The 27,381-nt window shown below is 35.1% G+C and overlaps 1 protein-coding gene across 1 annotated transcript in view; it reads right to left on the bottom strand.

The window, feature by feature from the left end:
• Window positions 1-3,526: 3,526 nt before the first annotated feature.
• LOC150065051 (aldehyde dehydrogenase 1A1) overlaps window positions 3,527-27,381 on the bottom strand; it is a 48,086-nt gene continuing 24,231 nt past the window's right edge. The window contains exons 5-13 of the mRNA XM_090329633.1: window positions 25,696-25,757; window positions 23,982-24,110; window positions 22,296-22,409; window positions 18,898-19,000; window positions 16,452-16,636; window positions 13,379-13,543; window positions 10,886-11,043; window positions 8,879-8,953; window positions 3,527-4,076 (exon numbers count right to left, since the gene is read on the bottom strand). Of these exons, the coding sequence (XP_090185759.1) occupies window positions 4,004-4,076; window positions 8,879-8,953; window positions 10,886-11,043; window positions 13,379-13,543; window positions 16,452-16,636; window positions 18,898-19,000; window positions 22,296-22,409; window positions 23,982-24,110; window positions 25,696-25,757 (1,064 nt within the window). The 3' untranslated portion in view covers window positions 3,527-4,003. The remainder of the gene's footprint in view (window positions 4,077-8,878; window positions 8,954-10,885; window positions 11,044-13,378; window positions 13,544-16,451; window positions 16,637-18,897; window positions 19,001-22,295; window positions 22,410-23,981; window positions 24,111-25,695; window positions 25,758-27,381) is intronic.

Below are 27,381 nucleotides of genomic sequence, written 5' to 3'. Positions count from 1 at the left end.
GGTATAAGGGAAAATGTCCAAATAAGTAAGCCAGAAAATGAAATTGGAAAAGAAATAATTAGAAATATGCAAAAAATTATAACATGCACAAAAATGGTTTCCCTCATTTGTCATAATCAGTAGAAACCTTGGGCTCTCCTAGCAGAGATTTGCAATAGAGCAAAACCTATATACATAAGGCCATATAGTATGACGCTAAATGAAAGAAACCTCTAGGATATAGAAACAAAAGCCATATAATGAGTGATTGTTGTCCTTAATGTACTATGTTATCTCTCATCTCTTTTGCCGCCTGTTTTTGTCATATTGTTACAGTATCTCACTTTGTTATCTGATATATTGGATATATTTGTATTTGGTTATTTGAAATTGGATAGGGAAGGGGGGAAAACAAGATGAGGGGTAAAGGTAGGGGGAGGGAAATGGGGACCAAGACATGAGAAAGGGTATCGATGTATGTGAAGTAATCCACCTCCTATCTGGCGAATATAAAGTAACCCTTCTATTAATTATAATAAAAAATATATGAAAAAAAATCACACACATTGTCCATGGAAACGATACGGAGAGTTCATTACCCTTTCCTGAATCATGTGAAGAAATGACTAACTCTCAAATCTGAATTCATTCTGTTTTGAGTTGACAGAAAGAATTTTTTTTTTTTTGCCAGTCCTGGGCTTGGGCACAGGGCCTGAGCACTGTCCTTGGACTTTCTCAAGGCTAGAGCTCTACCACTTGAGCCTCAGCACCACTTCCGGCTTTTTTCTATGTATGTGGTACCGAGGAATCGAACCCGGGTCTTCATGCATGCTAGGCAAGCACTTTAACCACTAGGCCAAACTCCCGGCCGACAGAAAGAATTTTAAAATCATTTCTAACCCCTTCTGTTTCTCTTAGACTAGTTAACAATAAATCCAGTGGTGTATATCATTTAGAAAAGCTATTTAAGAAGGAGAGAATAAAAGGGACTAAAAGAAAAAACTCTCATGAGATTAGACATTTAAGAATATGCATTGGAAAACGAGTGGTTTTTGCATTTCAGTTTCTGCTTAGTTTGATATTCTTTGAGATGAAAACATTTTCGACTGTGGGCAGTGAGGATAGTGAGATCATACTCATGACTACAAAACTGAATTCTTCCTAAAAAAATTCTTACACTTCAACTAATAAGAAATACTTTTCAGCCAGGAATTTGGTCTAGTGGTAGAGTGCTTGACTAGCATGAACAAAAATCCAGTTTCCATTCCTTGGTAACACAGACATAGAAAAAGCTGGAAGTGGTGCTGTGGCTCAACTGGTAGAGCTCTGCCCTTGAGAAAGCCCAAGAACAGTGCTTACGCCCTGAGTTCAAGCCTCAAGACTGGCAAAAAAATACACTAAATTTTCCGTTTTAAAGGCTATTGCCAGTATGTCTTTTATATAACTAATGGGATGAATACAATAATGTCCAGAAATTCAGGATGAGCTAATATAAAACAGATATTTTTCTGTTTAATCCTATAATGTCTTATTTATACAACAAAGATTTAATTTTCAAATATTTAACATTGCTTCTGGTTTTTGTCATGTTTTGTGTTCAACACTCATTGTTATACATTAGAAGATGTCCTGGTGGAATTCTATTGCAATAGTAACATGTAAACCTACTAATTTATTTTCATGTGGTTTTAAACATATCTTTTAAAATGTAGATCCTATTTGGTTTTAGGAAAACTCAGCCCTTCTCTGTATTTAGATATCTTTCTTTCTAAAGATATAAAGAGTTGCAGTTCTGGTGAATGCTTTAGATTTTCTAGTTTCAGATGACAATTGTGTCATAAATCTTACAAGATAGTTCAAATTGGAGATTTAATAGATTTGCATAAGTTTGAGGAACTCAAATTATTTCATATCTAAGATGTGAAAGTATTTCACACATTCTTACATTGCTCACCCTATCTATCAGTCGCCATTACGGTGAGACAATATCAGAGTCACTAGGGCATTAATAACTGTAAAATATTAAAAATAAATAAGTTTATTTTGTGAATGTTGATTTTGCCTTTCAAAGGAATTTTACTAATGTAGATTAGAATCAACTGTATTTCACTTAATCCATTTGTGTATACTTGCATACCACCTTATGTATTCCCTTCCTTATATAAGGAAAAACAGACAGCCTTTGTCTCACTGGTTCTGAATTATTTCACTTAACATAATTTTCCAGATCTTTACATTTCCTCAAATGGGGTGAGATGGGGTCAAGGTATAGGTAAATAAAGAGGAAAAGGAGAGAAGACATCCAAGATGGGTGAGAATGTTGCAAGAGATGACACTGATCAAGATATATTGTATTTATAAACTCCTTTGTTAAAAGGCAACTTCTTTGTCTAATTAAATAACAAGATCAAAATTAATTTATATAAGCTCTGAATTTGGAGTTAAAGCTATTCTAAAGATTACTTAGCTTAAACTTTAAGTGGTTGAACTAAGACTATGTCATAATTTGTAGAAGAATACATAAACCTTCACTTGCTTTTACTTGGGTCTAACTTGCTTCCTGCAGAAGACAGCAGAATGAACAGTCTTTGTTTTGAGGGTATAATAGAAACGTGCAATAGTTAGGTTTACAAACAATGTATGTGATCTTCATATGTGACCACCATCAAAGCATCATTCAGCATCATTCAGGTTTCCTTAATGGTCAAGTGTGTTTAAGGAGGCCAGGGGAAAGATAATCTCACAACTAAGGGGAATTGTAGAAAAATTTATATTAAAACAAAATTCAATCCAACATTTCAATCTATTGCCTGCAAAATTAAGAAGAGAGAGAGAGAAGGAGCAAGTAGGAGAGGGATGGATGAAAATGGTAAAGGTGTGACTTTGATAAAGACAAATTACATTCATAAACACTTTTTTTAATGGCAAATCCTTAAATAAAAAACTAACTTCAAATTAACAAAAGTTAAACAGGTTTTAGGTCTTTTCAGTACCTAGAATATGTTGTTAAAGAAGGGATTATGTTGTATAGAATGATACAGCTGTTTTAAAGAAATGTATCCTGATGGGCTATGTTGCTGTAAACCACAACAACACTTAGGGTAATATCTGGTATAACAATCTTTATTAAACCATTCATAATTACCTAGACTACACTTTATCATTACTCTTTGGGCAGATCACTCAGTCTTATGGTTTATAGAAACATTATTTTGTTTATGCCTGCTATTAAGCATAGTAGGGATTGCGTCTTTTTTCTCTAGTAAAAGAATTCACTTCCATTGAACAGATCACTTAGTGTTTGTTTGTTTTGTATACTATTTCTGCCTAAAGTGACATGGAAAGGCACTGTCTACAAAGGACTCATCCCAAATGTGCACTATTGATTTTCAAGGATTCCTCTGGAAATTAAAATATTTCTTTACCCACGTGAAGAATACTGGATTGGATGTTTATTTTTCAATGCAATTGTATGCTTCATAAAATGATGTTTTCAGTGACACCATAATTCAAACTTTTGTATAAAAAAATCAAACTGAGAAAAAAATCATGCAGAATTATGTTTTATTATGCTTTGCATTCAGATACAGCTAAGTATTTCATTTGAGAAACAGACATGACATTCTACAAAACATTTTGAGCAACTTAATGTGTGATTAATGTGCATTAAGTACATCAAGAAGGCAGGATGGGATACAAAACCTGAAGAACTAAAGATCTTTTCCTATAAGATGATTATTTTAGACATGTAGCTATAAGGGAATGCGTATGAGCTATCTTATACTCAAATCCATCCTTTTTATTTAGGATAGGAATCAGGATCGTAAATGAAAAGGAATACACTACATGGTTTCATGGTTTCAGAATTCACAACATGGTTTCCATGTGTAGTATTAGCACTAGTGATTAGCTATGTTTTTTTTTAATCAAAAACAAATGAGTTTATACTTAAATCTCACTATATTAGTAACTCTAGGATATGCTTAGACATTGAAGGAGTGTCTTTACTTTTGTAGTGGTTCTCTTAGGAATTCTTCTCAGAGATTTTTATGGCAACTGTCTTGACTTCAGTATATTCACGTAGACCATATTCTCCCCTAAAGAGAAGGAAAAATATCTTTAAACACCACTGTGGAGAAAGAGCTAGTTCTCAATACTGCATGTTTCTTTTTTGCTTATTGGGCTACAGACAATGGAAGATATGTTCTCTGTGCAGAGAATTTCATACAAGAGCTAGCTGATCAGAAGTTGTTCTGAGAAACATGAATCTATTTGTATAGGAAACTTCTTTAAAACATATTTCCTCCTAGATACTTTCAGTTGGCTTTCCAACTCTGAAGACCATTCAATTCAAAAAGATTGCATCATTCTTGGATTAGGTTCATTTAAACAAGCAAGAGATAATACAGGGCAATTGGGTTATGTAATCACTCAGCAGTAACACACACAAAAAAAACTGCAAGCTAAAGTGAAGCTTATATTTACAAATTCCATCAGCACAGATTGTAAAGGGGAAGAAACAATGTCACTTTCATGTTCCAAAATGTCTCTCATCTTTTGCAGACATAGTTTGAAGAATATCATTTGATTCACAGCAAAAAAATAAAATAAACCTTAATGCTTACCCATAGGCTTTTATTTCTTTTAGATTGCTTACATGTTTTAAAGGAAAATGAGCAATAAAGATAGCCCTAACTTCTACCTATCATAGTTTTGCATTTTTCCCCACTTTAAATGACCTCTTTCTTCTCAATCACTTTATCATATATCTCTAATTCTATGTCAAGTACCAAAAGTAACATGTCAAGCTGCTGTATCCTGTATCTTCTCATCAGATTTATTCCTCTAACCAGTTTTAGAAAATATGTTTTACACTTCGTTGAAGAGATAACAAGAAGGACTGAGTTCAGCTATCTCCTATATCATTTTGATAAGAAGATGAAATGACATTTACATACAACCTTTCTTAAAAATCATAATAGCAGCACACATGTAGGTTTGCAGAGGAATAAGATCTTGATCCTTTCCCCCCTCTTTCTTTTCGTGCTGTAGCCAGGTATGTTGAAGACAATTCACCCCCCTACACCTTGGCCCCAGAAACCTAATCTCCTTACACCGATTATTTTCTTGGATAATTAAGCTTTAGAAAATACCTTTGTAAAAGCTTCAATGATCATGTTTTTCAAAATAATTAAAGGGTTGAGACTCAGCTCTCTGAAGTCCATTAAAAGGTAGTATTTTATTTCTAAAGGTACATACATTCACCCTTGATTTTTCAACAATAGGTTTTCCATTGTAGTTTGAGTTATAATAACATTGGAGACTTTTGGGAGAGTTATAAAGGAAATTTGTCACATTCATGCTGCCACTAGGTGCTCTTCATTAGGATTCCTGTGCACACATTTTATCTGTGTTGGATCACAAGAACATTTGCTGCCATTTTGCTTTATCTTACTGAGCCTAATTAAGAGTTAATTGTTTTGTGCTCTAAAAGTCACCTGGGACTTTATGCAAAGGCTGATTTGAATTCAGTAGTTCTGGATGAGACCGCATTTCTAATAGGATTCCACTTTCCAACTTATCTCTCTTTTCCCCTCTGTGCCTAGAAGTGAGCTTTGTTAATGAAGAAAGAAGAAAATGGAAATATTTGCTGAACTGAATTTTCAAATATAGACACACAAAATTGCTCATTTGATATCTTCCTATAAACCCAGTTATGCACAACATTACCTTACACTACCTTTTTTGAAAGAAGCAAGGGAAAGTGATAGCTAGCTGGGTGTTGGTGGCTCAGACATGTATATTTCTAGTCACTCAGGAGTCTGAGATCGATCTAGGATCATGATTTGAAGCCAGGCAGGAAAGTTTATGAGACTCATTCTGAATTAAACACCAAAAAGGTGAAAGTGGAGTAAAAGCTATAGGATAGCACCTAAGGTCCTAATTTCAAGCACCAGTTCCTGCACAGGAAGGAAGGAGGAAGGAAGGAAGGAAGGAAGGAAGGAAGGAAGGAAGGAAGGAAGGAAGGAAGGAAGGAAGGAAGGAAGGAAGGAAGGAAGGAAGAAAGGAAGGAGAGAGGGAGGTAGAGGGAGGAAGGGAAGGAGCAAGGAAAGAGGAAAGGGAGGAAGGGAAATTGTGGAAAGGATTGAGGGTCATAAAATTTGAAATGTCCTCCTGGCCAAGCTCAAGTGACTGAAGTTAATCTTCATGAAAATATCAGGATTGTACCAGGGAGTGTTTTCTGTCATTCAGCCCAGAGCAATACTGGGTTAACAATCTTTAACAATGGTTAAAGATTCAAAAGTTGGTCTAGGCCTTCCATATGACCATTAAACACTATAGGATCTACATGCCATTAGTTTTGGCTTCTTCAGGACTCTCCTCACAACTGATGAACTCTGTTTTTATACCTTTGAACTTACATTATAATTTAACTCTAGAGGGTTTGAGGTTATCAGTTAAGTACTGTTTAAATATCAGTAAATGACTGGTTTATTTATTTCTCCAATTTTACCAGGAAGACTCATAGTAGCAATCTCAGTTGGAATTTCTGAAGTAAAAACTATAATTTAATATTTTTCTTTGTCTATTACCAAATGAAATTATTTAGACCAAAATTGTGAACTTTAAGGAAAATATGGATGGCAGATTCCGGCTTTTAGTCTTCCTATTTCATTTTCTTATGACTTACGTTAAAGTCTGACAAAATTCTTTATAACAAAATGGATATATTTTGTCTAATTGTTTATCCCTTTTATATTTTGCCTTTATTCCCAGGGAAATTTGTTAAATACCTTGGCCAGGAATGCATGAAATGCCCCTTGAAGTAATCTAATCTTTTTAATAATGTTTTGTAGAAAGTAATTAGTTCTGTCCAGGAATCCTGTATTAATAGAAAATATAAAGAGTAGCAATGAAGAAAGAAAAGAAAAAAATGTCTTCACTTGAGTAGTCGTAAGAGTAGAAACTGAGCATCTTAAAATCAAAGTGGCATGCAATCTCCATTTGAAATATTAAGAAACAGAGGCTCAAGAGTGAGACAACAGAAACTAGGCCATGAGGTTTGCCAGTGTTTAGTCAAGCCTGAAATACAGTCTCCTATGTCTTCTGTTGCCTGTATGTACACTGCTTACCAGCTGAATTTTCAATAGGAGATATTCATAGCTTTTCATTATTCCCATAAGCAGATCCAAGCCAATTTTTGTGGATTCTGGACTTTCTAATATATTTAACTATCTCTTTAGCTCTCTACCATTTGAGCTTTAGCTATATACCACTTGAACCACAGTGCCACTTCTGCATTTTATTGACTTCATCAACTTTTCTGCCCTGGCTAGTTCTGATTGTGATCCTCAGATCTCAGCCTCCTGAGTAGCTAGGATTTACAAGCATGACCTATCAGTATGCAGCTATCACTAACAATGCATTGTTATTGAAGTTCAAACCAGAGAAATTTTAGCATGGAAAGAATCTCAAAAATTGGCTTCCTTTTTTTATTGTCACATAAGCCTTATCCATCTTTAACAGATGCACATCATGATTGTTAGAAAAATGTTGTATCAATGCTCTATTTATCAGAAGCCAGATTTTCTAACCTTTCAACAGTTTGGACTTTAACTTCTTCCCAAACTTCATGAGGTAAACTAGTCCATTATGACTTATTTCATTCTGTGTGTTGTATATCCATGTTCCACTCTGTCTTTTTTTTTAACCTAGTCTTTCTGCCAACAAAGTGATACAGAAGATAAAGTGTAGTCTCAGGCCTCTGAGATTCCTAGAGCTTTATTCATAGCAAGTACACAGTTAATAAATATTGAGAAGTGGATAGAATATTTTGTCATCTCTCTGGCTCAAAACTAAGATTTACTTTACTTGCTATTATCAAATGGTAAGCATTCCTTTGTTTGATTTCATATCTGACTACCTCTTCTTTCCTTTATGGTTTCTTCATTTATTTAGTAAAAATTCTAAGAGCAGAAAGGTACATGCACATTAAATACAATGGCAGTGATTTTTTGTGTACATATGAGTGTGTATTTTAAGATATCTATATATCTTGGTTTCCAAAGCAACCGAAGGCTTATAAAAACATTTATGTACCAATATTCTTAATCTAGTCATGACCATAAAATCAGTTTTCCTGAATCAAATTTTCCTCTGGATTTATATTGATTTTTTTTTAATTTTATTCTGTTTTTCCCTGGGCCTTGAACTCAGGGCCTAGGCACTGTCCTTGGGCTTTTTCAAGGCTAGCACTCTATCACTTGAACCACAGAACCATTTCTGGCTTTTTTCTATGTATGTGATACCGATAAATTGAAACCAGGTCTTTGTGCATGCTGGGCAAGCACTCTACCACTAGGCCAAACTCCCATCCCTATATTGATTTTTAATATCCTAAATAACTCATTCAGGTAATTTAAATTTTAGAGTCTATATAAATAATCATTTAATGCATTAAAATAATTCATCTGAATATTAAATAGTTTTTGGGATAAGGGAGAAAGTTGTGTTATTTAAGGAGTAAATTTAAGGAACTAGATCATTCTTCTATTTATATCCTCCTTTTAAAGTTTCACATCCGTTCTGGAAGTATTTCCAGATGGATTACATCAGCTATTTAACAATAAATTTGGAAAATAGTTTATTGACCACCAGGAACATAAAGTATTTAATATGGCCCCTATCAACCATAGGACCTTAATAATAAATTACCTTTCCATTCTGTTATTGCCATTCTGCACATCAAGAGATAAACAACCTGTAATAAGCTATTTATAAAGTTGCAGGAAAGAATAGAAGCACACTTATTTAAAGAGACAAACATGGATTAATTCCCTGAGAGTTACAACTATTTTCATCAAAATTAGTATTTATCTTCATAAAATGTTATTCTTACAATTCTCGTCCATTTCCAGACATCTTGAAACCACCAAAGGGGCACTGGGCGGATAGTATAAGATAGCAATTTACCCTAAAAGAAAACAAAAAAGTATTTTTTTCTATAATGTATAGGCAATACTATACATATGAAATAACTTCTAAACAGTGAGTTGTAGGAATTGATAAAATTTTATAGGAATTTCATTTACATGAATTTCAGTATAACACAATAATATGAGAAACATCATGAAATATAGTACAGATTGTATGTATATGCATATATTACTCAAACAAATACAACCACATATGGGGATAGACTGTAAATGACAATTATGATATCAAGGGAAGGATAGGCTTTTATTAGAGAATGAAATTTATTGTATTGTGTTCTAACCACCAATAATCCATAAGCTTTATAATTATCTTAATGTTTATATACTTAGTAGGCTAAAATCAACTTTTGTTGTAATTATAATCCAAATGACACTCAATTTTGTTTTTATTACCTGGCTCAGTAACCTGCTAATACAAAGATGTTAACAGGAATTAGACTGCTTATCAATTTATCAGATATCCTAAAGTCTTGAAGATGTTTATACAAAAATTGAATTGCAAAATATGAATAAAATCAAATTTTTGAAACAAGATTAAGACAAAGGATCTTCTTTGGTGAGAAGATAGTTGTTTAGCTTCAAATATCCTTGTATTCTATGTTGGCAGATAAATCCATCTAGATAAAGGACTTTTATTTTCTTATTTTTTGGCTGTTTCAGGGACTTAAACTCAGGACCTGGGAACTATAACTGAGTTTCTTTTTCTTTTTTTTTTGCCGGTCATGGACAGTGCTCAGCTTGAGCACTGTCCTTGGGCTTTCTCAAGGCAAGAGCTCGGCCACTTGAGCCACAGCACCACTTCCAGCTTTTTTCTATGTATGCGGTACCAAGGAATTGAACCTGGGTCTTTATGCATGCTAGGCAAGCCCTCTAACACTAGGCCAAACTCCCGGCCTCCCTGTGATTCTTTTTGTTCAAGGCTAGTCCTCTACTGCTTGAGCCAAGGTACCACCTCTGTCTTTTTTAAAGGCAAATCAAAACTACATTCATATTCCACGTCACCATTGTTAGAATAGCCATTATCAAGAAAACTAACAATAACAGATGCTAGTGAGGATGTGGTCAAAAGGGAACATGAATATACTCTTGGTGGGAATGTAAATTTGTTCAACAACTCTGGAAAGCTGTATCAAGGTGATTATATAGAGATTCCCTGTGACTCAGTAATTCTATTCCTGAGCATTTATCCAACAAAATACAAATGAGACCACATTAAGCCTACCAGCACAACCATACTCATTGCAGCAGTATTTACCATAGATAAGAACTCAACACAGATGTCCCTTAGTGAACAAATGGATCAAGAAAATGCAGTATATAGACAATGGAATTCTATGCTTCCATCAGAAAGAATGATATTGCACCTTTCATAAGTGGAAGACTTGCAAAAAAGTATAATAAGTGAAGTAAACCAGACCCAAAGGACTATAGATTGCATCATTTTCTTCATCTGTTGTAACTAGAAAGTATCTATAAATCTACAAGTAAACACACTGGTAAAAGACAAAAAATTCACTTGGACCTGATAGCTACAATAAGACACTAAGTGTTCACACAGTGAAAGTGAAGGAGGATATTCTTAGAAGAGGATCATGGATTATATGCTTTGTGCATATAATCATATAGGATGACGTTTATTGATATGAATCCCAAGAAATGAAGAGTTTTTTGTTATTTTGCTTTATATTTTTGCTTTTCATTATTTCTTCTTCCTTGCTGTTTTTGATTTCTCTACTTCCTGTCTTGTATGCATGTTTATCTGTTTGGAGGAGGGTAAAGGGAGCAAACAAATGGTGGGATGAAGGATGGACAAATGTGGAAGTGATACTCACTAGACACTATGCTGAAAATGAAGCATATAACTAGTTTGGGAGAGGGACAGGAGTATACATTTTTATACTTTGACTTACCACACTACTCCCGCTTGCAGAGCAGAGGAGACGGTTAGAGCTTTATCAAGGTCTTTGGTAAAGATCCCTGCGGCTAAGCCATAGCTAGTATTGTTTGCTCTCTTGATCACTTCATCTACAGTTTTGAACTTCATGATCTGTTGCACTGGTCCAAATATCTATATCAGGAAAAATGAAAACAATAAATAAAAGCAGATTTAAACTCAGTATTTTAAATGAAGGCATAGATAGGTTCCCCTTCTCTGTGTAGGATTTGTGTCAAACTATTTCTGTGGAAATGATGGTTTCAATTCATTTTTTCTTTTGGATGACTCAGAAAGTGGTTATCTCAATTTCTCTCTCTCTGTCTCTCTCTCTCTCTCTCTGTCTCTCTCTCTCTGTCTCTCTCTCTCTCTCTGTCTGTCTCTCTCTCTCTGTCTCTCTCTCTGTCTGTCTCTCTCTCTCTCTCTCTCTCTCTCTCTCTCTCTCTCTCTCTCTCTCTCTCTCTCTCTCTCTCTTCTTTCTTCCTTTTTTTTGTGAGTCACAGGGCTTGAACTTGGACTGGGCACTGTCCCTGAGTTCTTCAGCTCAAGGCTACCACCCTTAGCTAAGCCCCACTTTCTGTTTTCTAGAGGTTAACTGGAGATAAGAGTCTCAGGTCCTTTTGTGCCCAGTCTGGCTTGAAACCTTGATCCTCAGATCTCAGCCTCCTGATTAGCTAGGATTACAGGCATGAGTCACTGTACCTGGCAAGTCTCTATGTTTCTGCCTTCTGAGAAGATAGGATTCCATGCATTAGCCACACAACCTGGTTTCTATTTGATTATTTGATTATACCTTATTCCTTAGTTTGACAACATGTAAAATACAGAGAAAATAACTTCAGAGCTGGGTATTGTGACACTTGTCTGAAATCTCACTTATCAAGAAGGAAGGCAGTTGACTACTCAGCTCAATCAAGTTTGATTCATGTGTAAGTACAGCTATCTAGGCATAATAGGAGGAACTGGTCCAAAACTGTCCTTAGGCAAAAACACAAGACCCTTTCCAAGAAATGACTAAATGAAAACCTTGTGGAATGGCTAAGGTGATAGATTTCTTTTTTTACAAATGAGATGTTCTCAGTAAAAACACCAGGTTTGTAAAACAAACAAGCAAATCATAAGTAACAACAAAAACAAACCAAAGAGCCAAAAGAAAGCAAGGAAAAAGAAATCACACACACACATACACAAAACAAATAAATAAATAAACATAAGCTCTCTTTCATATTATGAACATAAAGTACAAAGTACAACTTTACTTAATGGAAGGATTATGATTTCGTATCTTTGAGCTGCTGCTGTCCTTATCTTAGTGTATGACAGAGCACATTCACAATACAAAGCCAGCTTATCTTTATCTAACAAACTCTGCCTGTTTCAAAGTCCTCAGAGTCCACAAGATAAATTACTTACTTCTTCTAAATGCAATTTCATTATATATTATATCTCTAGAAAACATTTGTCCTCAACTTATTTAATCTCACCTACTATTTAACCAAAACAGACAATGTGTTAAACAATATAATGATATATCATATATACTAGTAGACATGTTATTTGTATATTTAAATCTTCTTCTTTCATATATAAATGGTTTCAGGTATGTTTTTTAGCTAATTAGACTTCATAATATTGTGAATGCTATTAAATATTTGTCAACTAATAACTATATAGACATATACATCATGTATTTATAATTTATACACACATAGGTATAAAGTATACTGTTGAGAACACGCAGAAGGTGGGGATGAATGGCTCACATGTACAAAAAATGAGAAAGGAAAACATGGGCTCTTACCTCTCAGAAAATAGAACTCAAGCATTTTCTTATTCATTTACTTGTGTTAAGAATACTTAAAATCTTTCCTCGCAATGTTCAGAATATGACAAATTGTTGTTAATTATAGTCATCATACTGTACAGTATGTATCTGAACATATTCCTTGTGCCTAATTCAAATATGTGTCCTTTAGTCACCATCTCACTACTTCCCCCGTCACTTCTCTCACAAACACCCTGGTAGCCACCATTCTCCTCTCTGCTTTGGTGAAGCTGGCTTGACCATATGCCACCCATAATTGAGATAGATCATTTAGCATATGATTTCCTATGCCCCACCTATTTCATGTCAGATAATGTTCTCTGTGAGTATTTGGTTATTACATATGTAACAGGGTTGCTATTGTACCAGTTAGTTTCAAGCTCTGAACAACACTCAGTGACTGTTGGTCATCTTGCTCAGGGTTTGACTAGAAATTCGTGTTCCTTATTACATGTGGCATTAACCATAAATAAGCCTTTATGGATCTAACTTTAAGAGTATTTACTGAGAAAGATATAAAAGACATGAGAATATTTTCAGAGAGAAGGGGAGGAAGAGAGAAAGAGAGAGGGAGAGAAGTATATAGCAACAAGAGAGAAAGAGTATCGAAAGGGACAGAGCAGAAAGAAACAACAGACAATTTACCTCCTCTTTGGCAATGCGCATCTCATCTGTAACATTAGAGAAAACTGTGGGCTGGACAAAATAGCCTTTATTCCCCCAGCGTCCTCCTCCACATTCCAGTTTGGCTCCTTCTTTCTTCCCACTCTCAATAAGCTCAAGGATTTTATTATGCTGCTCCTTGTCCACCTATTTGAAAGATTATCATAGGCATAAATTTAAACTTCAATGGTTGGACCTTGAAAACGTAGGATTCTTGTTAATCATTCTAATGTTGAATCCCCATAGAATTCAGAGCAATTCCTATTCATTCTAGGGTGCATTTATTTCTCATGAATTTTTAAGGAAAAACATGGAGAATATTTACATTTAGGATATAAGATTATAGGAAACACATGTTGGCACTAGGATCACATGTGAGTCACACAGACGATTTTAGCTCAATTTGAAAGAAAGGTTTAGTCATGATCTTACTTCTTAGACTGAAAAAGTTTTCATTATATAACTCCACATAAAGCTTCTATTACAAGTTGTTAATCAGACTATGACTTTAAAATCATGACATTTTCTATTTCAAGTCACAGGATTTTCCTGCTTGTGACCAGTATATACACTGATAAGAATCTAAATCCTGTGTGTGTATCAGAAAGAAACTGAAAAAAAAATTTATTGGGGCCTGGGAGCTTAGCCTAGTGGTAGAGTGTTTGCCTAACATGCATGAATACCTGGGTTCAATTCCTCGGTACAACACACACACACACACACACACACACACACACACACACACACACACACACACATATATAGATAAAAAAAACATAAGTGGTTCTGTGGCTCCAGTGGCAGATCTTTAGCCTTGAGAAAGCCCAAGGAAGTGTTCAGGCCCTCATTTAAAGCCCCAAGACTGAAAAAAAAATGGTGGGAAAGCCTGTAGAATTACTGAAAAAAAGTATGGACTTTACATTTGTTTTAGCCTGGTAAATTTTTTTTCACCATAATCACATGGGGTTTTTAGACCTTTTCAAATAGGCTTAAGAATTTGGCTTTTTTTTTAAAGCCACTATTCAAACATGTTTGCACAAAGCAGGAAATCTTACTACGAGACAAGTCATCAGCTTGTGTACTACAGTATAAAATCCAAGAGCTGATTACATAGTTCAGATAATCAATTTATATATTTTTCTTTTTCTTCCTTTCCTCCTTCCCTTCTTTTCCTTCCTCCTTCCCCCTTTCTATCCTGTCCTCCCTATTTCCCTCCCCCCCCCCTTTTTCTGTTCCTTTCTTCTTGTCATCCTTTTTGTACTGGTGTATCAGTACTGAAGCTTGCACTGATGGGATGAAGTCAGGGCCTGACTGCTATCTCTTACCTTATTTGCTCAAGAGTGGCAGCCTACCACTTCAACTACACTTCCACTTCTGCCTTTTTGGTGGTCAATTGGAAACAAGAGTCTCACTGTTTTTCTTGCTGGGGTTGGCTTCAAACCATTAATTTTAGGTCCCAGTCTCCTGAGTCGCTAGAATTTCTAGTGAGTCAGTAGTATCCAATACAAACTGTATATTTTTATAAGTTTGATTATATATTTTCTTTGTTTCCTTATACTTGATGAGTTGAGAAGGAAAGAAATTTTTAAAAAGACAAAGAAATAACTCTCCAGTTTAAAGAGAATAGGTATATAAATCACTCATCTCTATATCTACTTATTTAGCATCATTTATCATTTACCATGATTCCAAAATCCCAAGTTTTATATTACTGTGGACACTCATGGAAGAGGAAACTGACTATGAGAGAAGTCCAACTTTAAAAAATGGCCAATATTTAAAAAATCTATCACTCAAAACCATGAGAAAATAAGAAAATACTATTTTGCTGAAGTCAGACATTTTATGTAGACTCAATGCCTTTTTAAATTAAAACACTGTTTTCAAGGGGTTTTTTTTTTGTTTGTTTGTTTTGTTTTTTTTTTTCTTTTGCCAGTCCTGGGCCTGAGCACTGGTCCTTGGACTTTCTCAAGGCTAGGGCTCTGCCATTGGAGCCTCAGCACCACTTCCGGTTTTTTTCTATGTATGTGTTACCGAGGAATTGAACCTGATCTTTGTGCATGAGAGGCAAGCACTCTACCTCTAGGCCAAACTCCCGGCCCCTGCTTTCAAGTTTTTAAGTATATACTTTGATCTATAAAGTCAAATAGGAAAATCACTCCAAAAATAGAGGAAATATACACATATGAATACATATAATATAAGTAATACACAACTATATTGCAGGTGCTCTGAAATTCAAATACCCTGAATGTGTTAGGCCATGATTTTCTCTAAAAAATGATTTTCTTCTCACATTTATGACAAAGAGCCTGTAGCTGTATTTTAAAAGACTATTAGTAAATCACAATAGATTAAGCACTAGGCTAACGCTTCAACAAGTATCTTTTTCCATAAGTGCCTTCTTACAACAACAAATGGATAACTGTAGGGTGTTTAAGTCCTGAAGAAGTTTTAGTCTTTTGTTCCTCATGGTTCTAAAATACCTATGTATCCTACTTAGTTAGATCAAACTGACATAAAACTATATTCACTTCCAGAGATTAAAATCTTACGTTAGAAAGTTAGATCAATGGATTATTTATTTTACAATTGTATAAACCAGGATTATAAAATATGATTCTAACTTTTTCTCTTAGAAGGGATTTATTTCAGCTCAGTTTTATAAACTGTGGTTTAAATATAAATATATATATATATATTCTCCATTGGAAGAAAATTTTGGCCAGTAAAACTTCAATGTGAAGGATCTTGGAGTTTTCTCTTCTTATTGTATATAAGTATGTATGTTTGTATGTATGCATCATATTTGTCTGTCAAGACATAGGGCTTCATATTTACATAAACATGTAGGTTTTTAGAAAGACAGAAATAATTATAGCAGAAAATATAATAAAATTCTTTTGGGGAAAGTGATATTAATTTATAGTGGAATTAGGGTCCTTGACATTGATTTGAAAAGCTACCAAATATAATCAAAATTGGCAATTAAAATAGATTTGTTTTGTTCTTGTCTCTTGAAATGACATTCCTCCTGTTAGTTTTCCAAACTCACCTGTGGCCCTTGACTTATTCCTTGATTCAGAGGATTACCAAGAACATATTTCTTAGCCCGTTCAACACTCCTTCTCACAAACTCGTCATAAATGGATTCTTCCACAAAAAGCCTGGAAGCAGCTACACAGCACTGGCCCTGGTGGTAGAACACCCCCTGGTGTGCAATTTCTATGGCAGTGTCCACTATAATAAAAACAGTCACAGTGAAGAGGAAATACTTTCTAAAGATTTTATATATGTATATATATATATATATATATTTCTCACAGGCAATACAGTGTTACAGAAAAGTGAAATATGTAGTCAAACATAGAATTAATTTAGCCCACTTCTTGTAAGTAAGGTAAAAATTAATTATTATGATCCTGTATTTACTATGGAAACAAGAGCAAAAAAATACTAGAACCTGGGCAGGGAGTTTGGCCTAGTGATAGAATGCTTGCCTTTCATGCATGAAGATTTGGGTTTGATTCCTTGGTACCATATACATAGAAAAAAAGCCAGAAGTGGTGTTGAGGAGCAAGTGGTAGAGCTCTAGTCCTGAGAAAGTCCGAGGACAGTGCTCAGGCCCTGAGCTCAAGCCCAGGACTGACAAAATAAATTACTAGAACCTGAAATAAAAGGCAGTTATTATTATAGCTTAATATGAACATCACTAAGAATGTGAATTTTTATACTAAAATTGAATGTTATTACAAAGAATTATTTTACAAATTATATTTATAACTATCTAGTGATAGGTAATAAAGATGTTCATACTCCAGTGCTGTGAATATACTCTATTCTTATAACATGTAAGTTAACTAAGCATGGATGCAATATTGTTGCCTAAATATAAGTTTACTTGAGATTCTACTTTTACCTAGCTAACAAAAAATCTGAACTGCCTAATGTCTCAAATAATTTTAAAATATTCTTGAACATTTTGATGATTAGCAAAAGTGATAGGCCTGAAAAAGTAACAGCAATAGCAACTGATATTTACAATCCCTCTTCCAACTTACAATTTTATTCGTAAGGAAAGCATTTTCAAAATCAGTGTAAATATATGTGAATTAATACACCTTCGATCTGGCAAATATCATGTAACCCTTTTATTAATTACAGTAAAAAAATAAAAAACATCAGTGTAAAATCACTCATGTTTTAGTATGAGTACCTATAAACGCTTCTTGGTTTGTTTTACATGGAACACTGAGCCTAGTGCTTACCTGTGAAAGTGTGTGTGTGTGTGTGTGTGTGTGTGTGTGTGTGTGTGTGTGTCTTGATCAGTCATCTTGATCAATGACGGATTTCTTGATCCTGATTCTGCAGTCAATTCAACATTAAAGCAACTAAGGTACATAAAAGTGTTTTATAGACAGGTTTGGCGAGTTATAATTCTTGTTACATTTACAGAATGATTAACATGGTAGTATTTATTTAAAATAAAACCCTTCAACTAATATCACAATAGAATCTGATTCCACAAAACACTTGAAACCTTCTACTTTTAGCCTCATATCAATAATGCACAGATATTTGACCATCTATTTTGACAACTGAGTTCCTATATACAAAAGAATTATGAAAATTCTATCTGGTAATATAACAACAATGAACCTACAATAATAAATGTTGGATTGCACCACCACTGTAGACTTTGAATATGTTGTTGGGGAATGACTGTGGGGTCAGTGACTGACTGTGGGGGTCAGTGACCTTGGACCTGCACAATTGAGTACACAGGAAGTAAGCTCTTATCATGATTTTGGGCTGTGTCAATCACTTCTAATTTAACCTGTTTGGGACTTGATACTGTTTTTACCAATGTAGCCCCTGGCAGTTCCCAAGTTTAAAGAAGTGTATTTAAGGTCAGAACTTGAAATAAACGGGGCTACAGTCTGGGGCTACAATCTTCTTAAGCTGTGGCTGCTGATTTGGGCTGTAGCCCTCCCAAACCCCATCTGTTTGTCTCTCTCTTTTATTTTTTCCTAGCCCCTGCCCCCTATTTCAGGAATCCCAATTTGCTGCCTGCTGGCAATTATTGGAGATAGGAAAAATGTTTGTAAATAGATTTCATTTACTTTTGGCCTTTTCATTTAATGCACACATGACCCAGGGCAAATGGACCAAGAAAAAATGTGAAATCACTGTCTCCCTGTTCTCAACCCAATATGTCTTGTGTCCCTCATCTTACCTAAAGCAATGCTAATAATTAAAGACTTAGAATTACTAAAAGTGCAACACTTATTTTATTTAAGGTACATATGATGATATCACATCCTATTCTCCACATGATTATATGTGTGTGTAGGTGAAAAACTTTTAAGTTGATATGGACTATGGTTAATTTGTTACATTTCCAAGAAACCTCATTTGTAACATTCAAATTCACTCTATTGTTTGATCTGATTCCAGGAGAGGAAGAAAGATGAAAAATGAACAAAGGGGTGGCTACTCACAGTCTGCATCAGCAAACACAATGCAGGGGCTCTTTCCCCCCAGCTCCAGGGTGACCCTCTTCAGATTGCTTTTCCCAGCAGCTTCTTTGATTAGTTTGCCAACCTGAAATGGATCATTGCTAAAGGTTTAGTCCACCTGTCTAAAGAAAGGTTCATTTAATATTTAAAATTTATATCATGTCTGTGCCATTCTAAAATGTGTTGAGACTCATGGAGTAGCATTTTCAAAGATTGAACACCTTCGTGTATAAAAGGCTCCCTCTTCCAAGTTTACACACATAAGATGAATGAGAAAATTTCTCACAGGCAAGAGAGTGGATACAGAACGCAATAGTGAACTATATGTGTGGCAGGACAGGAGGTTATTTCATTGTCATTAGAACTTCATTTGAACATGCATTTTGTTGACATGACTCATGATTTCCCAAAGGACCACATAGAGATTCTGACAGAGCCTGTATTGAATTGTATTATACATACATACATACATGCATACAACACATATATAATGTTTCAAATATATTTATGCTTCTCTAATTGCCCACTGTTTTCTCCAACACAGTTTAGGTAAGTGGGATAGAAGAAAAATTAGATCTGTGCTCTATGTTATTACTGAATGAACTGCAATCCTGTAATTTTGGTTTCTTCTTTTATGCTAACTATTCCTTTGCAGAAAAAGACATATTTTCTATTTCTGTATTACTTTTCATTAAGAACATTTTTTCTGTTTTTGCTTTTCTGTCTCTAAAACCTGATGTGTTTCAATAATTACGTCTTCTTTATTGTATTTACTGACAATCTAATAACATGATTTTTGCCTTGATTTTTTAATTTTTAGGGCCAATTATTTTCCTTTCCTTCTATTATTCTTAGTGTTTATTCCTAAATCTATATGTATGATTTTTAATAAAATGGTTTTATTCCAACTAAATAAAAATTTACAGTTTGCATGGGTACTCATCTAACTGTTGCTATACATTACAGAATGAATCATTAATATTTTGTTTTATCTCAATATGTCATGGGGTTAAGTCAAATTCCAAAAGCTAGGTTTGTAAGAATAATATAAAAGTAGATTTTTGGAAAAAATCCGTTTGAAATTTACACTTACTTTCACAACTTATGTTTTTCCTTCTTTTCCTTCATTTATTCTTCCCTCCTTTCCTCCCTCCCTCTCTCCTTCCTTCTTCCTATCTTCCTCGTCTCCCTTCTCTCCCTTATTTCCTCTTTCCCTCACTCCCTCTTCTCTCTCCCTCTTCATTCCTTCTCTTCCATTCTTTATTTGATGGTATCTTTCTCTATAGCCCAGGTAGACCTAATACCTGTGTTGCTTTGATTTCTTCCTCCCTAGTATTGGCCTTATAGGAGTAGATCAACACACCCAGCCTCCACAATGGGTTTCTGAGGACCATTTGCTAACCAAAATAATGAAGAATTTTCCATTTTGACATGGAATATTTTGTTTTTTCCCCTTTTGGAATGTCCCTGATTTCTCTCTGCTCCCTACCCCTCCCCCCTGCTTTCTACACCTTTCCTTGTTAGAGTTAGGGTTATCAGAAGAACCCTATGGAAGCAAATCCCCTTTGCCTTGGCAAAAGCTACAGCTGTCTAAGAACTAACACAAAAGCTGGACAGAAATAGGAGCCAAGAATAAGGGGCATTTTACAAATGAAACGTTGGCTTGAATTTTCCCACGAAACTAGCTAGGGGAAGAACAAGGCAATCATAACTTTCGTACCATGATATCTTTCTTTTACTTGGCAAAAAGTCTCACCATTATTTTCCTCCACTGTGTTGAAGATAAAGATAAGAACTGAGAATGGAAGGTAAGCAGGGTGCACCAGGACATTATGGCCTGGCCTTGGAGAGCAGAAATACAAGCTCTGTTGCAAAATTCTAACTCACTGTATCTTATCTTATGTCATCAGGGTTATATTTTAACCCAATCTAGTGCTACTTTGAAATGATTAACTTACTAGAATGTGTCTCATTGATAAAACGATGCTGATTTATGTTTTTTCTTGGAAGAGAATTTGGCAAGTTTCCTAATGTAAGCCAAGCAACAGACTCAAAGCCAAATGAAAACCCCCAAATAGATGCATAGGAGTATTCAAGTGGGGATTAGGGACAATGCACAGTTTGATGTGTGTGGCTTCTAAAATCAGTGTTGGTATTTAAGTCTTCAGTATTTCAATAAGAAATTCTTATCCTGTTGCTTTCTGAAGAACAATGAAGGTGGCCTTTGAGAAGACTCAGGTAAGAGATAGAAATAAGTAGGAGTGGGCCAAGAGTTTGGCCTAGTGGTAGAGTGCTTGCCTAGCATGAATGAAGACCCGGGTTCTATTCCTCGGCACCAAATACATAGAAAAAAAGCTGGAAGTGGTGCTGAGGCTTAAGTGATAAAGTGCTAAGCCTTGAGAAAGTCCAAGGACAGTGCTCAGGCCCTGAGCCCAAGCCCAGGACTGGAAAAAAAAAAAAAAGAAAGAAGTAGGAGTTGCTATGCACTTTCAAACTGTTTACCAAAGACAACAGAAGCACAAAAGAAAAGACTCCATATTTAGAATGATCTTAAGGTTACAGAAACAAGGTGTAAGCTGGAGAGGGAAACATGGGGTAGTCATGGTAGAGTAGTTTTGGCTTACGTAAAAGTGAAAGCCTAGGGAAGTGAAATGATATATGGAATAATGAGGAAGTGAGAAGGCATGTAGAGTAGAGACACTTTGCTGTCATACTTGCTAAACTAATGTAAAAAGTAAAGACTTTGGGGAGGAAAGAAACAATGGAAATGAGTTCTTAAAATGTAAGAGCCAAGCAACTAGAATGCTCTTTTTCACCCCCTCCCATCCTCTTCCCCGACTTTTTTCTTCTTTTGTACTACCCATGGTTGTTGTCTTATTTTTGTCTTTATATCTGTCAAAATGGGAACCAGGCAGAAAAGGTAGGCCAGGCCATTGGCAGCATCAAGAAAACTGGGTTTCTGGTTCCCTTTAGGATATACAGGAAAGAGAGAACCCCAAATAAGGAACTTAGATTGAGGTGTTACTGTTTAATTTTCGTAACTACACAATGCAGTTGCCTTCATTCATTAAAGTCTCTGTTGCCTAATTGATGTTTTCTATCATAAACTTCACCAACCATTACATAGGCTCAGTGGCTTTACTTCTCCCAAGAGAAACTAAGAAACCTACTCAGATTACTTCAGTCCTTCTGGCTTTGTAAGAAGTATTTCATTTTCTTCATACTACTGCTGTTTATGCAGTGTAAACATATCTGAAAGCTAGAAGCAAGAACAAATCATTAAAAAGAAGTTTCGTTTGAAGGCAGTGTCCGCTTAAATATAGTTACATGGAACACCCTGGTGATGGTTAGAGGTATTGACTGATTACATGGTAACATACCTCCGTTGATCCAGTGAAAGCCACTTTGTCAACATCCATGTGAGAAGAGATGGCTGCTCCTGCAGTAGGCCCATAACCAGGAACAATGTTTACCACGCCAGGAGGAAACCCTGCCTATGAGGTAAAATGAAAAGAAAGAACAAAAAAAAACCCTTCAGATTTTCATTGTAAAATGAATATAGGGTAGAGATAACTTTTATATGCCAACATTCTGCCTTGTTCTACTGAGAAATTTACATGTATGTGTTTATCTTTCTTTCTTCTTCATATCTTATTTTTTAGCTCACATAAGATAACTTCAAGGGATGCATTATTGAGGCACACTTTCTCCTAAGGATAAATCTGTGGATCACTGTATCTTTATGTGAATGATAGCATCTCTGAAGTTCATAATACAGTTTAAAAACATACTCTAGGGAAGGGAGTATAACCAAAATTGACTAGTAAGTACAAGGCTTTGAATTCAATTCCCATTTCCTCCTCACTTCCAATAAAATAACATATACAAAGGGCATTATTAAAATACTTAAAAGAAATAAAAGAGAATGCACTTATCCTCTGCTACAAAATTAAAAGTTTAAAAGGGATCCACATTTTTAGCTAGTAGCTGTCATTGATTAGTGTTTATATTGTATATGTTTATTTGGTTATTTGAAATAGGATAGGGAAAGGGGAAAACAAGATGAGGGGCAGGGGGTTGGGGAGGGAAATGGGGACCAAGAAATGAGAAAGGGTATCAATGTTTGTGAAGTAATACATTTTCTATCTGGTGAATATAATGTAACCCTTCTATTAATTACAATAAAAATATATGAAAGAAAAAAGACTTGGGTTGCAAATCCCCATTTATATCATTTATTCAGTAAAATATTAGGCAAGCACGGTTATTTATTTAGGATGGAAGGTCACAGACATCAATCTCAGGCTCATTAGCAATTTCTTGTTATCTAAATTAATTTCCCTGATTTTGACATCTCTTTTGCTTATTTTTAATTTGACATACAGAACATTTTGAAGTCATGTGTTAAGAGTTCCTGCATAGTTTCTAAATTTTATGCTTCCAGTGATGACATTGTTTCGGTTTTGATGAAGAATGAAAAGGCAAGAGATTGCTTTCAAGGCATGGTATATCCTCTCAATTAGGACAGTTGATGATAATCAGTTTCATGTGCCCCTTGTCACTTTGAATAAGAGGTAAAATATAAACAATGATGGGAAAAGGGATCTAAATTATTGTTTCATTGAGACATATGCACATACAAATATGTGGTTGAGACTTATAAGCAAGCATATAAGCATATTGATCAAATATTCCTTTAAGTTTAAACTATCCTTAAACTAACTTGTAAAAGCTACCAGGCCCTCAGTGGTAGACACAAACAAGCTTAACATTAAAACATTTTAAAAGAATGGTGCTTTCATTTCACTATGAGTTTATGAGTATGACATCTAAACAAAAGAAAGAATTGGTCACCAGGTGATTGACTCTAAGCCTTTGAGTCTACCCTCCTATTACGCCTTTGGACAGCTTTCATTGGGCTGGCTGCCAGAAATTCCAGCCAGAGCTCTTGCTACATGAATCTCTACATGTACCACATAGGAGCCATTTGTAAAAAGGAGAGTTTACTCTTGCACTCAGCGAGGTCTTTCTATTAGTCACTGTGTGTGTCTATGCAGGAAACTTACCTCTTTTATTAAAGATGCCATGTAAAGAGCAGTGAGGGGGGTTTGCTCAGCTGGTTTGACAACCACAGTGTTTCCACAGCTCAGGGCTGGCCCTATCTTCCAAATGAACATAAGCAGCGGGAAATTCCACTAGGAAACAATATTTCACAATACAGCGTTGTGTTACTCAAAGCCACATGTGCTGATGACACTTCTAACATTAGAGGTATTCCGTGTAGATGTTAAATAATAATTTCCTAGTTTGGTGTAATCATCCATTTTATTCTAAATTATGGTTATAACAAATGGTAAATGATAACTAGTACTGCTGAAATCAGATAGGAAAAAAAAGGAGGCGAGCCCCTAAATATACTCAAATACTGTCATTTTTTTCCTAGCATGAAAATTTTCTGCATGGTTTTTTTTTGTGTTGTAAAGTATCTGTACTCAAAAGTACGAACCCTTTCCTGTCCTTCAGGTGAGTTATAACAGATGCAATATTATTATTAGCAGTACTGATTGATATCTAGGGCAGCATATGTGTGTGTGTGTGTTAATTAAAACCAGGGCCTTTTTCATTCAGATATGTGCTTTTCCTCTGAACAATACTTAGGACAAGTACTATTAGAGACAAAATGTAATATCTAGGGTCTAGAGGTAGAGTGTTGTTTGAATTCAGATATTAGCAAAATCACCACCAGCTATGTGAATAAGAGAAATGACTTGTTCTTTTATAAGAGTTTATTATGGATGATTACTGATAAAATATTGAGGATTATTGGAAACAAAGAACTAGGCGGTGCGGGTGACTCATGCCTATAATACCAGCTACTTAGGAGGCTGAGATTTGAGGATTGTGGTTCAAAGCCAGCCTGGACACAAAAGTCTGTGAGACACTTATCTCGAATTAACCACCAGAAATCTGGAAATGATGCTGTAGTTCAAAGTGGTAGAGTATTATCCTTCAGCTGAAGAGCTCAAGGACAGAGCCCAGGCCCACTAAAGTTCTAGTGCCACAAGTGACAAAAAAAGAAAGGAATGGCTCAATCTTCAACACATTGCATAGCTTTTGAATTAATGAGCAATTTCATTAAAATAACAGTATAGTTATACTGCGATTTCTTGAAATTATGAAACTATAGAATGCTTCATCATGTCTGATCTTTAGCTTTTTTTTCAGTATGTCTATCATATTTAGATGGTGCCCTTATCATTAGTCTAAAAAGTAAATCATCATGATTTTACAAAAACACAGAGAGACCGTAGTATCCCACGTCTGTTCTCCAAAGATATATTCTATACAGTATTTCATCTCTGGAATTCTTTCCTCTGTTTTAGTTAAAAATGTATTTCAGGACCTGAAAACTCTGCTTGTTCCTGTTGTCCATGCTAAGGAATGTTAAAGCAGAAACAGAGTAGCTGGCCACAGAAGGTTGCACTGAAGTCGCACAGGTGAGGAGTCTGTGTGAACACTGAGGGGAATGCCTGTAATGTAAGCTCTTAATAATGAGTATATAGTACATGTTTTAAACAGTGAACTGTTCAGAAACACTAAGTAATGCTTGGGTATTTTTCTGGATTCCCTAATTAATATCCAAGATTAGTAAAGCCAGACAAAATTCAACATGTCCTATATGTTGAACATATCAGCATGAATTTGAATTAAAAAGAGCAAAGGATCTTTATCCCTTCCCTTCCTCACCCCCAGTGAAAATCATCTGGAAGAATAACTTACAGGAATTATTTGGCCACAAACTCCAATTGGTTCACGTCTTGTATAACTGAAAAGGTTTCCATCTGGAAAATAAGGCATAACCCACTTCTATAGGCAAATGCATTTGACACTCATGAAAGGGGTTTAAAATTAATGTCAAAGGACTATGTTAACACTAATTTAAAAGGAAGGAAGGAAAAGCAATAAAGAAGGATAGAAAGAAAAGAGAGATAAAGAGAAAGAAACAGAGAAGGAATTTTTGCTTTGCCAAGAAATATATGACACCTTCCTACTCCCCCCAAGAAAAAGAGCGCAAATTGGAATGTTAGAAACCACATGCAGAAAAAAAGTGAAAATAAAGATAGAGGACAGTAAGATAAACTGAACAATAACTTAATATTTATCCTTATTTTCAAAGTTTATCGACAAAGAATGATAGAGGACATGAGTTATCTCCAGGTAAGAGAAGAACCATATTCAGCAGCTCAGTGTTCTGATAGTGATATAATCTCTCCTTAAAGGGCTCTATGGTTTTAAAATAGTAAAATGTGTCTCTATCAGTAATAAGAATTCCTGTGGCTTTATTCTAAAATGTTCCTTTTTTTAATGCTGAAAGTGAAAGACATTTCTATGCTTTCCAATGTCACGAATTCATGGGAATGGTTCATAGCCATTCTGAGAGTTTTGTTTTCTGTGTTCAGTTTGGGTTTTAGTTCCCATGGGAGATTCTTGCTATTACAATAATTCTTCTTCTCAAGACCTATCTCTTTCAGTAGCTTTCCCATGACTTTGGAAAGTAAAAATTATGAACATAATAAAATTATCACACGAAAATAAATACACTTTTTGGCACAACCATTGTCTTCTTCTTTTAACTTTCACACTGGCACTTCTAACTGAATGTCTAATTAGATTAAAAAATGCATACCAGATTCAGTCCTGGAGGAATGGACTTATATTTACACAGCTTAAAATCTATCCTTAATGTTTCCCAAATGCTTCCTTATGTGAAATATTTTTATATCGAATTTGTAATGTACATACCCCACTAAATACCAGATAGGTACACAGTCACATACAAAGATTATTAAGTCTTACTTTGGACTACTTGAACCAAATCAGGAGTTTGCTTAATTGGTCTGGTATACTTCTACTGAGTCTGAACAGGCACAGTGGACCATGACAGACTTAAAATGGAACATGAAAGGAAGACTAAATAATTACATTAGAGCAAGGATGTAAAAGTCACTATGGAAATAGAATTCAAATAATTTCAGAAGGCAGTGTTGAAAAGTTCTGGCCCATCGAGGGACAATTTACTCAACTCAGTAATTGAAACTATAAAGAATATTCTCACCAGGCATCTGTGGTTCATATCTTTAATTCTAGCTCCTCATGAAGCTGAGAATTGCAATTAGAAGGCCTCTCAGGCAGGGAAGTGGGTGAGACTTTTCTCACTAATTAACCACCCAAAAAGGCTGACAATAACGAAAGAATCTTCTTAATTGAATGTTTTCTAAACTACCCATCGTCCTGTCTTCTGCATGATTATATCCAACTTTAAAAATAATTTGTTTAATCTAAATTTAACTAATAAATTCAAAAATATGGGGCCAGGAGCATGGCCTAGCAGTTGATAGAGTACTTGCCTAGCACCCACAAAGCCCTGGGTTCGATATCTCAGTACCACATACACAGAAAAAGCCA

Source organism: Megascapheus bottae, chromosome 3, assembly GCF_031878675.1.
Source record: "Megascapheus bottae isolate mThoBot1 chromosome 3, mThoBot2.hap1, whole genome shotgun sequence".
In the NCBI taxonomy this organism is placed as follows: Eukaryota; Metazoa; Chordata; class Mammalia; order Rodentia; family Geomyidae; genus Megascapheus; species Megascapheus bottae.
Note: the sequence above shows the minus strand (reverse complement) of the source record. Positions and strands in the feature narration are given on the sequence as shown.